This window comes from Bos indicus, chromosome 5 (assembly GCF_029378745.1).
Source record: "Bos indicus isolate NIAB-ARS_2022 breed Sahiwal x Tharparkar chromosome 5, NIAB-ARS_B.indTharparkar_mat_pri_1.0, whole genome shotgun sequence".
In the NCBI taxonomy this organism is placed as follows: domain Eukaryota; kingdom Metazoa; phylum Chordata; class Mammalia; order Artiodactyla; family Bovidae; genus Bos; species Bos indicus.
Window position 1 is genome coordinate 70,139,229 of NC_091764.1, and position 13,590 is coordinate 70,152,818.

Here is a 13,590-nt window from a genome sequence, read left to right on the forward strand (position 1 = left end):
CTGGTAGTCCAGTGGTTAAGAATCTGCTTGCCAGTGCAGGGGACACAGGTTTGATCCCTGGTCTAGCAAGATTCCACATGCCACGGGGCAACTAAGCCATGGGCCACAACTCCTGATCCCACACTCTGGAGCCAACAAGCCACAACTATTCAGCCTGTGGTATGCCTAGAGGCCATGCTCGCAACAAGAGAAGCCACTGCAATGAGAAGCCCACACACCACAACTAGAGAGCAGCCCCTGCTCATTGTAACTAGCGAAAGCCTGCATGTAGCCGCAAAGATGCACCACAGCCAAAACTAAATAAATTTAAATCTCTACCTTATACCATACAGAAAAAATTAATTTGTGATGGGTAAGAGATTTTAAAATGTAAAAGGTAAAGTAATAAAAGCTTTTGGAAGAAAGCAGAAGATTATCTTCATGACTCTATTTTAAATAAATCAAACAATTCTTAAATACGAAAGATTTTTAAAACAGTACAAAATAAAGATCAAGCCATAAAGGAAAAATTGACAAATGGGCTTTCATTAAAATGAGTTCATCAAGAGAAGAAGGTAAAAAAACAAGCTACCAAATGGGAAATTATATTTGTAATACATATATGCAATAGGTACTCTACCTAGAATGCTTTAAAGAAATTCTACAGAGTGTCAATCAACCCAATGGAAAAATATGCAAAAGACTTGAACAGGCACCTCATAAAAGAGCTATACAAATGACTTACAGATATAAGAAAAAAATGTGTTCAACATTATCAGTCATTGGGAAAATGCATAATAAAACCTCTGTACATCCACTGAATGGCAAATTTAAAAGGCTGACAATACCAAGTGTTGGCACAGCTGTAGAGCACACTGATAGAAGTGTAAGCTGGTGTAAACACTTTGAAACACTGTTTTGTGGAACCTCCTAAAGTGTGTCTTATGTATATGACCCAGCGTACCAAATGACATGTAAGAAAGTGTGTACATGTTCATAGCAGCACTCTTCAGTATAGTCCACGTCCAGCAAGAGTAGGATGGATATGTGAATTATAATATACTCATATTCAGCAGTGACTTCCTAACCTAGCTATGAGGAAACATTGTTTTCCCTAGATGTCAGGATGGAACTCTTGTAATACAGTATTACACAACAATGTCAGACTGCTTGAAAAGTTTCTAAATGTTCAAGTGTACCTTCTGTACTCATGGCATTGCAGATCAGTGGCAAACAGTGCAGACCAGCACTTCAGATAACACTAATCTCAAGTGATGAAAAATCCCACAACCAGATGCAGAAGGGTCTCTATTTTATGATTCCCTTCATGTAAAATTCATGACAACAAAAATCACTCACCTATGATGTTATTTGTTAGAATTATAATTGAAGAGCTGGAAATCTATCATTTGAAGAGGTCATGAGGGCAGTTCTGAGGTTCTCAGTCCTGGCATTGCTTTGTTTTCATGCTGGTCGTATGGACGTGCTCATTTTGTGAAAGTTTATCTAGCTGTACACTTAGAATTTGAGCACTTTTTAATGTTTTATTTACATTAAAATTATTGAACATTTATTAAACATATGCCTTCTAAACTTGTGAAGGTAGTAGATGAATGGAGAAAACAATGCCTATGTAAGTATATAAACAAATGTGAAATTACAGATTATGATTCCCTGAAAGAAATCATAACAAGATACAATGAAAGAGAATAATAAAAGAAGGAATCTACTTAGACAAGGTGGTCCAAGAAGGGGCTTCTCTGAGACCTGGAGGATGAAAAGGAGTCAGCGATAACCATGGCAAAAACTCTAGGGACTTCAGTAGTTGAGTAAAGAAATAGAATTTAGTGTATTTACAGTAAAAGAGGATATGCAGACATAAGGTACAACCTGGGAATTGGTGTCACAAAGACTGGGACAGGAGGATAAGGGATGGAAAGAAGTTGGATTTTCACTTGCAGTTGCAGAAGTGAAAAGACTAGTGGAAAGACCAGCATGGAGTTTTGCAAGAGGCTTGTTGACATCAGCATGAGAAGAGAATGATGTGATATTTAAAATAAAGAAAAATCTAGTGTTAAAGGAAGTGTATTCCTAGTTAATTATCCAAACCAAAGAAAATATGATCTTTTTAAGAGTTAACTGCTGTGGTTTTTTGTTCAGTCATGTCCGACTCTTTGCAACCCCATGGACTATAGCCCACCAGGCTCCTCTGTCCATGGGGATTCTCCAGGCTAGTATACTGGAGTGGGTTGCCATGCCCTCCTCCAGGGTATCTTCCCAACTTAGGGATCAAACTCAGGTCTCCCACATTGCAGGCGGATTCTTTATCATCTGAGCCACCAGGGAAGCCCAAGAGTTAAGTAATAGACGAATTTCATGTGCATTTCAGTGTGCTTCATGTAATGTGATGTATGTAAAAGTAATTTGCATATTAGAGAATTTTGATTCAGGCATTTGAAGATGGATGGCAAGTAGAACAGCATTCATTCCAAACCCTTAGCATCTCTAGCATTCCACTGGTCTCCCCTCCCCAACACACAGTAATTTCCTTATCACTCATTTCAGCTCTATCCCTTTTGATTTCTTCCTGCCTCATCCTTCCCCCTCACCCTCAAATGTTTCATTGAAAGTACTAAGCATTTTCATGTATGTCAGCTTCTTTAATCCTTTTGTAACCCCAGCAGTCTCATGTTTGTGGAGCTGTATAGAGGAAACTGGCTCAGAGAAGCTATATGACTTGCCTAAAGTCACAACCTATACTCTTGACTCTAAGTGCAATGCTTTTTCTATCATGCCATTGAGACCTTCATCTTTTCCAAATTAGCACGTGATAGTGTTGTTTCAAAATATTGAAATATGAAATATTTGAAATATTGAGATATTCAAAATATTACATTATGAGTAATGAAATTGTGCTGTTGTTTGTTAGATTTTATAAAAGACATCTTTCTAGAAGCGCTAAGTTATATATAGGAATATAAGATGTTGTCGTTCAGTCATTAAGTCATGTCCAACTCTTCACAACCCCATGGACTGCAGCACGCCAGGCTTCCCGATCCCTCACCATCTCCCAGAGTTTGCCCAAGTTCATGTCCATTGAATCAGTGATGCCATCCCAACTGTCTCATCCTCTGTCACCCTCTTCTCCTTCTGCCTTCAATCATTCCCAGCAACAGGGTCTTTTCCATTAAGTCGGCTCTTCACATCAGGTGGCCAAAGTACTGGAGCTTCAACTTCAGCATCAGTCCATATATGTATAATATGTGACCATATTTCACTTTACATAGACTTGGAATCAATTATATATATATATGTATATACACATATATATATACAAACAAAACTTTAAAGCTTTTAATAGCTTTTGAAGTAATTAGAAACTTCCTAAAATGTAACATATCCAGGATCTGATTATAATAGATAATTATCACTAATTTCATATGTCTTCTTAATTACTAAAAATCTGGAATAAAAAAGGTACAACCTTGATGCAGATGGTTAAAAAAATTGTAGTGGCCCAAGATCTCACTAAAAATAAAGAGGTAAACCAAATGATTGCACCCCACTCCAGTACTCTTGCCTGGAAAATCCCATGGACGAAGGAGCCTGGTAGGCTGCAGTCCATGGGGTTGCTAAGAGTCGGACAAGACTCAGCGACTTCACTTTCACTTTTCACTTTCCTGAATTGGAGAAGGAAATGGCAACCCACTCCAGTGTTCTTGCCTGGAGAATCCCAGGGACGGGGGAGCCTCGTGGGCTGCCATCTATGGGGTCGCACAGAGTTGGACATGACTGAAGCGACTTAGCAGCAGCAGCAGCCGCAAACCAAATGATTATTCAGAGCTTAGCTTATTTCCTATTATTTGCCTTCCCTCTGACAAGTGAAAGTTGCTCAGTCGTGTCCGACTCTTTGCAACCCCATGGACTAGACAGTCCATGGAATTCTCAGAATACTGGAGTGGGTAGCCGTTGCATTCTTCAGGGGATCTTCCCAAGCCAGGGATTGAACCCAGGTCTCCTGCATTGCGGGCAGATTCTTTACCAGCTGAGCCACAAGGGAAGCCCACGAATACTGGAGTGGGTAGCCTATTCCTTCTCTAGCGGATCTTCCTCACCCAGGAATCAAACCAAGGTCTCCTGCATTTCAGGCAGATTGTTTACCAACTGAGCTATCTGACTGTCTACATGTCTTTAATACCACTGAAAGTGAAAGTGAAGTCGCTCAGTTGTGTCCGACTCTTTGCGACCCCATGGACAGTAGACTACCAGGCTCCTTCATCCATGGGATTTTCCAGGCAAGAGTACTGGAGTGGGTTGCCATTTCCTTCGCCAGGAGATCTTCCCAACCCAGGGATTGAACCCGGGTCTCCTGCATTGTAGGCAGACACTTTACCATCTCAGCCACCAAATACCACGATGAGTAAACATTAGGAAAATAGGAGATTAAACTCAGATTACTTGTTTTTCATCACTTGCTTGTCACTTTGGAGAGCCTAGGAGCAAGATTGGGAGGAACTAGGAGATTAAGAAGATTCATTAAAATCAAGTAGATTAGTAGATTTTAATCCATCATCTTTGAAACTTAAGAGATAAGATATTTTTACTGAGAACACACAACCTGCTTCTGAAATATCTGATAGTATTATATGTGTTTGAATTTTATACTGACTTGTAAACTGGAACAGTATACTATCCAACAAAAGAATCTAGACTTTCTGGAAATGGAAAAGATCCCTAGTTGCACTGAATCTTGTCATCAGATAAAACAGAGTAGGTAATATATGGATCTGATCATGTTTCTCTTTGACTGACATGTCATAAGGGAGAGGCCAGATCCAACAACTTCTGGTTTCAGCCATTTCTGGCAGTAGCTGTAGCTGTTCATATGAGATGACTGTTCACTTAGTGTTACCTTGGAAATTGTTCCTGGAATATCCTGTTGTCTATTATGTACGCATGAGAATAAGTGTTTTGGGGGTCTGATATGCCATAGGATGACTCCCAGGAATGTAGTAATGTACCAGACTCTTTGTTAAGGCATTTTTTTCAATCTCCAATTTTCTTCTGTTTTATTTGCCATAGAGTGAGTCTCATCAGTTTCGTGTCATGGCAGCTGTCCTTCGCCATTGTTTACTAATCGTAGGTCCAACTGAAGACAAAACAGAAGAGCTACACAGGTAGGTAGCCTCTGTTGATATCGCAGTGAAAGACATAATCAGTTCTTATTGTTTTTATGCATCTGATTTTAATTGTTATAAACACAAGAAAGTGGAAATATTATAGTAAATCAGGTAGCCAGTTGGTTGAAAATCATTACTATGCCCTGATAAGAAATTCTCATTCTGTTTCCTTTGACTTTGTTATATTGAGCCCCTCAGCAAGAGAAGAGAATTTGGCATTTGTTGCATTCAACAATAAAACCCAGAACAACAATAATAATAACTCACAGTTATTGAATACTGTGTGTAGCATTATGTTGAGTGCTTTATAACTACTAACCTCTTTTAATCATGAGGTAGGTACTATTTTTCCCTTTCAATATGTGATGAAACTGAGTCATAGAAAAATCAAGCAGTTTCTCTGAGATTGCATATAAGTGAAAGAGCTTGGGGTTGAATCCTGGTTTTAATTACTACACTTAAACTAATATTCTATTTTCATTGTAAGAGGGTTTATCAAAAAGTATATCTTAAGAAATGTTAATTAAATTTTAGAAACTTATTATAAGAATTGGGTCACAGTCTCAAGTATCAGTATATAAAAAAATAGTTCAAGTTTTGTGACTTGCCTACTAGAGCTATTATGTACTGCTGTTAAAAGTTATCATTCTCTGAGAACAACTGAAGAAGTATTAATGCATTTTTCTAGTTCTCTTACTTTCTATTTTATGTCAGATTAGTAGTAACAACACCTCTGACTTTAACATGAGATTGTCTATGGTGCTTTATTCTGTAAGAACACAAATGGCATTTTAAACAATTCAAATAAATTCAAATTTGTAAACTTTGGCATTAAATCTTTAAAAACAATTGAAAATTGGGTTCTTCTAATAGTAGAAATTACCTTTAGAAATTATCCAAAACATACATTATATTTACAGTATATACAGTACATATAGTATATCCAAAATATAGCTTAAGTAAAACTGTATAGAAATACAACCAGAGTGTAAAATAAAACATACCCTTGTTATTTTTCAGTCATATCCATATTATTTTAGTTATGATTGGCAGTTTATCATTTGATATTGTACTCAAGTTTGTTGGTAGGTTACCTTATGTACTCTGCCCTGCAAGCCTTCAAACAATTGTTTTCTTCACAATTAAAAAGTATACTTTTTTTCTGCAGCTGCAGATCAAAAGTTCCTTTAACTATCTAGAACTGTGTCCTTAGAAATAATCAGATTAACTGCAGTAGCTCAAATCCTTTAAAAAAGATTTTATTAAACATTTTTGTCTCACTAATTTTTTCGTAACAAGAAACACTGGAAACCTAGATATTAAAGCTAAAAGAAAATGGGTTTATAAGCCCAGGTATACATTTATTTATTTTAGAAATCTGATATCACAAATTAAATGACATTCATACAAGGATATGAGAAGAAAATGTTTTGATGGCAGTTGTTACACTAGTCACAAAAACATTACTAAGGATTTCTCTGAAGGGTGAATTTAATATTTTAAAACAGTACACCAGTATTCATCAAAAGAGAGCAAAACTGTGTAGAGGTTTTTTTTAAAAAAGAAAAGATTTTTTTTAAGTAATCTGAGATCTTTATTTTACTTTCTGATGATATTTGCTTTAAATACTTATTTTTCTTAAATTAAAAAAATATTTTTCTTTAAATTTATTTTTATCTTATAAGTTGCTCTGATAAATTATGTGTTAGCTCTACTGTAAATAAGAAGGAATTTCCCTAGAGCCACAGACAGATTTATATGTATTTCTAAAAGGCTTTCCTGGGAGATTGAGGTTGCTGCTGACATGACAGTTTATCTGGACTGGCCTTGCATGTCCCTTTAATCAGAATTAAAGTGATTAGTATCATTAGAGCAGTAGTGACTCTAAGCTAATCTATTTAAATTCAGAAAAACTGTACCAGCCTCAAAGGGTTATTTTAAGAACCTTATTAGAATTGTAATATCTACTAAATTCTGCCCAGTTGTAGTGGCTCTGAAAACTGTGTGTGTGTGGTTAAAAGCATCATTTTAAAGATAATCAGAATGTTTCATATTTCAACATCTCGTTCCATTTTTTACCTTTATTTTGTAAATTTGTTTTTGCTTTTTTTTTTTAGAGGAAAAATGTAATGAAATAAGTAAACCTAGTGTGGTGGATGGTTATGCATTGTCATCAAACTCAAAGGATTGTAACAGTGATTAAATGAGAGAAATTAGTAAAGCCATCCATCCCTGGTATGGAGTAAGTTCCCAGAAAATAGGGGAGAAGCTGCTCCTGCCAGCACCACAACCCTACTGCCACTGCTGCTTCTGTTATTGTTATTATAATGAGCATATTGGCTTTGAGATCCAATATTTCGTTCCAAATCTCTTCTTTAAAGTTTCTTCAATTTTGATATTTTGTTTAGAAAGCTGTTTCTTTGTATATATTGTGATTGTGTAGTGAAATCTCTTTTCTGTTAATCTAAGACTTTATCAAGCCAGATGCTTGGCAGGCATGTCAGGAGCCTGCTAAGGTGCTCTAGGAGACAAATGAGTAAAAATATGGCTTAGCAGCAGCTTTTTCTGATACGTTGTCTCTGTAAGACAGTGCCTTTCTTTTTTCCCCTAGAGAAATCAGGAGGACATGGACATAGAGATAAAATGAGTTAGCTGACAAAGACAACTGACCTTGACATCAACTTTATTACCACTAATCAGAATTTTATATAGTTTCTAAAATCTATATGTTCTATTTCATTTCCTTTTGTCTATATTTATGGTAAAAAGTAAATTGTTGGTATGATCCACCTTTGTGGCTCCATTAAAGGACATCCTAATTCTGTCTGTCTCTGCTATCTGCCTGAGAGTATTTTCAGCCCTCTTGTCCATAATCAGTAAGCTTATGCTAAACACTTAGCCAAAAAAAAAAAAGAAGAGTTGCTTGTGGATGTGGTTGTGGTTTTGTTTTATTTTGGAGAGAAGGGGGAAGATGGGGATGGCCTGTATGCTAGAGAAGAAAGGAGAGAGAAGGACCAGATCTGATTTAATTTCCTTCAGCTTCTCAGCCTAATTCTTTCATTGGCGTCAACAAAGATTTCTTTTTTTTTTTATATCCAAAAGTGCCAGTGTGTATTTAAAAAATACTTGCTTCCTTGCTTTTTTTTGTTGTTCTTTGTTTAGACCAGTTCATTTTATCTCACATATTGAAGGGGACAGTTTAACACCTAATGACACCTCATTACAGTGCTAAGCATGTCTTTTCCTTAGCTTTACTGAGTCATAATTGACATATAACATTATATACATTTAAGGGGTACAGTGTGTTGATTTGATACACATTACAAATACAAAATGTTAAAAAATAAGCATAATGTCTCACACATGACAGACTTTGATAAATGTTTGTAAATTGGAACATTTTATTTTGGTTTATATTTATAAACTGCGTACTATGTGTTAGACACTATGTTGAGCTCTAGAGGCAACAAAGATAAAGAGAGTATGATCTTTGTTCTCCAAGGCTCACCAACTAAGTTGATGAGTTGTAGTTTTGAATAGGGTAATCTGGGCAGACCTCACCTAGATGGTATCATTTCAGCTAAGACTTAAAGGAAGTGAGGGAATGAGTGAGCCCTTTGACTGTGTGGGGATAGGGCGGTCCAGGAAATAGCGCAGAAGCAAAGGCCCTAGGGCAGGAGCAGTGGCAGGTGTGAAGAACTGCCAAGAAGTTTGTGTGGCTAAACCACCATACACATGTCCCTTTACCCTCTTGAATTTTACTCTCAGAGCATTTATCACCTTCTACTCAATTAGCTTTTTTGTTTTGACTGATCTCTATATGCTAGAAAATAAGCTCCAGAAGGGGAGGGATTTACCTCTGTTTTCTTCATAGTACCTGTCTAAAAATGCCTGGCATAAGTAATTAATAATTACTGAACTGAGTTAGATTAAGGTAAACTTAGGTATTTACCTCTGAGTTATATTAGGGTAAACTTAGGTATTTACCTCTGAAAATCTTTTGGAAATCTTGAGATTCATATAAGATTTTCCAGCCGTGAAAAAAGGTATGTGAGCTCCCAATATACAGAAGATACATTTGACCAGGAAAGTTTGCTAACAGCTGTAGGTCTGCTTATACTGTTATCATGCTCCTCAGTGTCATCTGGTATTAAATTATGTTTAGCCCAGCGATTGATACAGGACTGAATTTCAGATTGCCTTCCTTCTCCCACAACTAACAAGACTTTAATCAGAGCATTAAGGAGCTCTAAATAGGCCCTGCTTTTGAATCTGCATATCAGGAGGGGGCTGGGAGCTTGAGTGGGAGGATGTCATGTCCCAGTGATTAATGATCTCTAGGAGGCTGAAAAGGGGAGAGTAATATACACAGTATTTCTACCCCCTGGAGTAGGAATGCAAACACCATTGTGCAGATTTGTGCATAGTCACTGACTTCCTGGTAGCTGGAGAATTTCATACACTCTTCTACCACAAATAAAACTGTCAGAGAAGTGACAGAACTCAAAAAGCTGGCTTTCCTTACTTAAAAAGAATAGCTCGAACACAGTGAGCCAGAAAATTAATTTTGTAGTTGTTTGGTAACCCAGTTGTTCAATAAAAAACGAGAAAATGGAACCTTATCTTGAAAAGTCTAAAACCTCTAAATATTTGTTAACTCAAACTCTACATTTGATTTTTTAAATTTACCAAATTCCTAGAAACTGCTGATTTTAGATGAATTTAAAGGGAAGCAGTCCTTCATAATGTAATGCATCACCTTAAACTTTTCCCTGTGGTCTCTGTGTTAGATTCCAGCCTATTGCCCTCTGTGTTGAAAAAATACCGGTAACATTTCAAAATGGATTTTACAGTTTTAGAAATTAATTAAGAAGAGTTCTATTTTTTTTCTTTTACCGCCAGTAAATCTATGATATCTAATAATAGTTCCCAAATCCTTAAGTTAGGAGCACAATATTTTTATCTATAGATAATAATCTACAGATAATTGCAAAACATTTTAAAAGGGAAGTTTGAGGGAAAACTATGGTATTTCAGCCAATTGTGATTTTTTACAAATAACCAAAAAGGGACTTTGTTTAATGGTAGTAGCAGTGATAGCAGCAGCAGCAGCTGTAGTAGGTTCTTTATAGGTAGAACCAAATAACTTGTATTTTACCAGGAACCATTCATTCAGAGGACTTGTTAAATTATTTTCCTTCTTGGTTCTGATTTTTTTGATGCCCTTTAACCACTTACTACTTTTTAAACTTGGAGTTCTTATAAAATTTTTTTCCCGTAATATAAAAAGAAAGAAAAGAAATACTCATTCTTAGGGAAATGCAGCCACACTTCAGGGTAGAGGAGAGAAAATATTTTGTATTTTATTTCTGTTTCGTTGTTATTTGTTATTTTTGAGGGTGTCACTATAATCTAAATTAAAAGAAACTACTATGGCCTAAATTAAGACCGCATCAGTTAGATTAAGCCCTGAATTTGGTTTCCAAGTGGTTAGACTTTTAAATTGCATTTGCAAGAGTTTATTTTTAGTCAGGATGTGGTTATTTTTAGATCTGCTTCTCTGTCACTAGGAAATGTAATGCCTGTCTCTCCATTGTTGTTTATCCGGAAGTTCTGAGGCACAGGCTTTTAAGATCCAGTTAGCACAGAACAACACCTCTCCTTTTAAGTGAAAAAATATGAAATAATACATGAAGGAAAATATATTAAATAAGAGCATGTCTGATTTTTAAATTCTTAATGTCATTTTAACCTCTTACACACTGAGAAGCAGAAAATTTTTAGGGAATACCAAAAAATACAAGGTTTGGGTTCCCCCTACTGGTGTACATACTAGGCTTGTGATTTCATTAATACATAGCAAGAAAGGCCTAGGGGGATGAAGATTTGAAATAGCTATATTGGCCTCTTAAAGAAATCCGGGCATGAGAGAGGGAGAAAAAACACCGTTTACCATTTTCTGGAAGTGTCTTATGAAAAAGGGGATGATCTAAAAATTGTATTTCTACGTCTAGAAAGGACAAAACTTAATCCTGCAATATTTGGTTTTTAATGCTGTTGCCTCCGTGATAAGCTGCTTATATACAGTGCTTCTCAAATGCTTTATGTTGTAATCTAAGGAATAATAAAACACCAGTGGATCCACAAAAGGATTTAAAACCCCAAGGAAAAACTGCAAGACTAGTATTGTATCATAATAAAATTAAAGAGCTAGTGTTAAAGCTCACTAATTCCTATTTTAGCATTTCAGAAAGTGACATGACATCATGTGATTGTGTATGTCCATTTAACATCTGTTCTTTCTAATTTGCCGTATGTGTATTTGAAACAATTCTTTTTATTTTCTGTCTCTTAGTCAGTAAATGCCAAATAATATTAAAGGCTCATTTTGAAAAAGAAGAATTTTAATTGACTCCTAAAAGTCTTACTATGTTTGCATTTTAAAGGACTATTCAATCAAATTAAAATATTGTCTTTTTAAATTGCTTTTCAGCAATGCAGTCAACCTTTTAAGCAATGTTCCGGTCTCTTGTTTGGATGTTCTCATTTGTCCATTAACCCATGAAGAAACAGCCCAAGAAGCAACAACTTTAGATGAACTGCCCAGTGATAAAACAGCTGAGAAAGAAACAGTTTTGAAAAGCAATACCATGGTATACAATGGTATGAATATGGAAGCCATTCATGTCTTACTCAATTTTATGGAGAAGAGAATAGACAAGGTAATTCTGATAAAATGGAGAAGATGCTTCTAAAGAATGTAATTGTACACATATACAAACATCACAGGATATGATTTTTGAATCTAAATTTTTTATAGCTGATATCTTGAATAATTATTTATACTCTGGAAAGCTTTTTATTTACCATAAATGACAAATTGCTGAAACCAAGTGAATTTATTTGTTTAAAGCTGAAAATTGTGTTGATGTGACACCAAAATTGTGACTAGTGCCTGAAAACAAAGGAAAAAGTAATTTTCTAGTGTAGGTATTTTATAAGTTCTAGAAGTAAAAATTATCCCCCCCCCCCAAAAAAAATTGATGATAAATATTTTCCATAACAGCCAAAAGACATCTTTAAAGGAAAATTGCCACTGTAAGCTGCTTATTTTCTCCTTTCTGATCACTGTCTTTGTCAGGTAACTATATTAAAAGGCAGGAAGTTAGTTTGGGTCGGTCATGAAAACCTTTGCTGCCTTTAAGCCCATTGTCTGAGCCAGTGAGAATCCTATAAAATGTAGGAAAAATCAAGAAGGATACAAATGAGCATTAGTAAGCATGAAGATAACTCATGAAATAGAAATATTTTTAAGAAAATAATTTTTTAAATAGTTTTTACAGCTTTGGTAACATAAAATATCTCCCCCTTAAAAAGAGGAGTATTAATATACTCAGTTATATGAAGAAAAGTAACACTGATAGAAACTAATCTAATGCAGCATGTATGGTTTTCTTTGTAGGGAAGCAGCTATAGAGAGGGTCTCACTCCAGTTCTCAGCTTGTTAACAGAATGTTCCCGAGCCCATCGAAACATCAGAAAATTTCTCAAAGATCAGGTAACTGTTTAATGCATATTTCATCTCAAAGTTAATCTTCTTACATGTGTTTTTTAACATAAAATCAATGAGTCGAATTTTTTCACGGTGATTTCTTTTCAGAATGTCAGAAACTCAAAAAAGTTAGTGTTAATCTTTGAAATCTTCCTAATCCAGAAATAAGTGACCCTGTGTATTTTTTAAGTCATTCATTCATTTACTCAACAAATGATTATTGAGATTTGTGTGCTGTGTTCTAAGCCTTGAAATACAAATGAAGTCTTTGCCTTGTGGAGTTTCCCTTATAGTAGGGAGATTAAAAAGTAAACAAGTACCTTGATACAATGGCAAGTAGTGATAAGTGTTCTGAAGAAAGATACAGAGGAAGGGAAAACTTAAGGGAATAAGGAAGAGTCTGTCTGAGAAAATTTGAGCAGAAACTTGGATAAGTATGAAAAGGATCTTTGAAAATATCTGGAAGAGGATATTCTCTGAGAATAGTTCTGGGAATATTCTGGAAGAGGAATGTACCAGAGAGAATGAGTTCAGAGTCTCTGGATGAGAAGATATTTTGGTATGCTTAAGAAAAAGCAGAAAAGCTAGACAATGTCATGCCAGAGGGAGAGTACTGGATAAAGTACAAAAGGTAAGCAAGAATCAAACAACGTAAGGTTGTGTAGGACTTTCAGCTTTCTTCTAAGTGACGTGGGAAAGCATTGGGCAGATTTGAGAAGGGAAGTGGTGTGACCTCATTCATATTTAAAGATATTCTGGCTACTAGATAGGCCAGAGGAGTGTGAGTAGATGTGAGGAGACCATCTCAAAAGAGAACTGATGCCGAAGGTTATGATGGTCATAGTTAGAGTTCATGGTAAGAAATGATCTTCCTATCTC

At 35.8% G+C, this 13,590-nt stretch overlaps 1 protein-coding gene across 7 annotated transcripts in view; it reads left to right on the forward strand.

Annotated features, from left to right (window-relative positions):
- RIC8B (RIC8 guanine nucleotide exchange factor B) overlaps positions 1-13,590 on the forward strand; it is a 100,571-nt gene that overhangs the window by 42,263 nt on the left and 44,718 nt on the right. For all 7 annotated transcript variants that reach the window (XR_011566672.1, XR_011566674.1, XR_011566673.1 and 4 more), the window contains exons 4-6: positions 5,062-5,156; positions 11,653-11,881; positions 12,622-12,717. Coding sequence is in view for 3 of the 7 variants with exons in the window: in XM_070789658.1 (XP_070645759.1) it covers positions 5,062-5,156; positions 11,653-11,881; positions 12,622-12,717 (420 nt within the window). In the remaining 4 variants the exon portion in view is untranslated. The remainder of the gene's footprint in view (positions 1-5,061; positions 5,157-11,652; positions 11,882-12,621; positions 12,718-13,590) is intronic.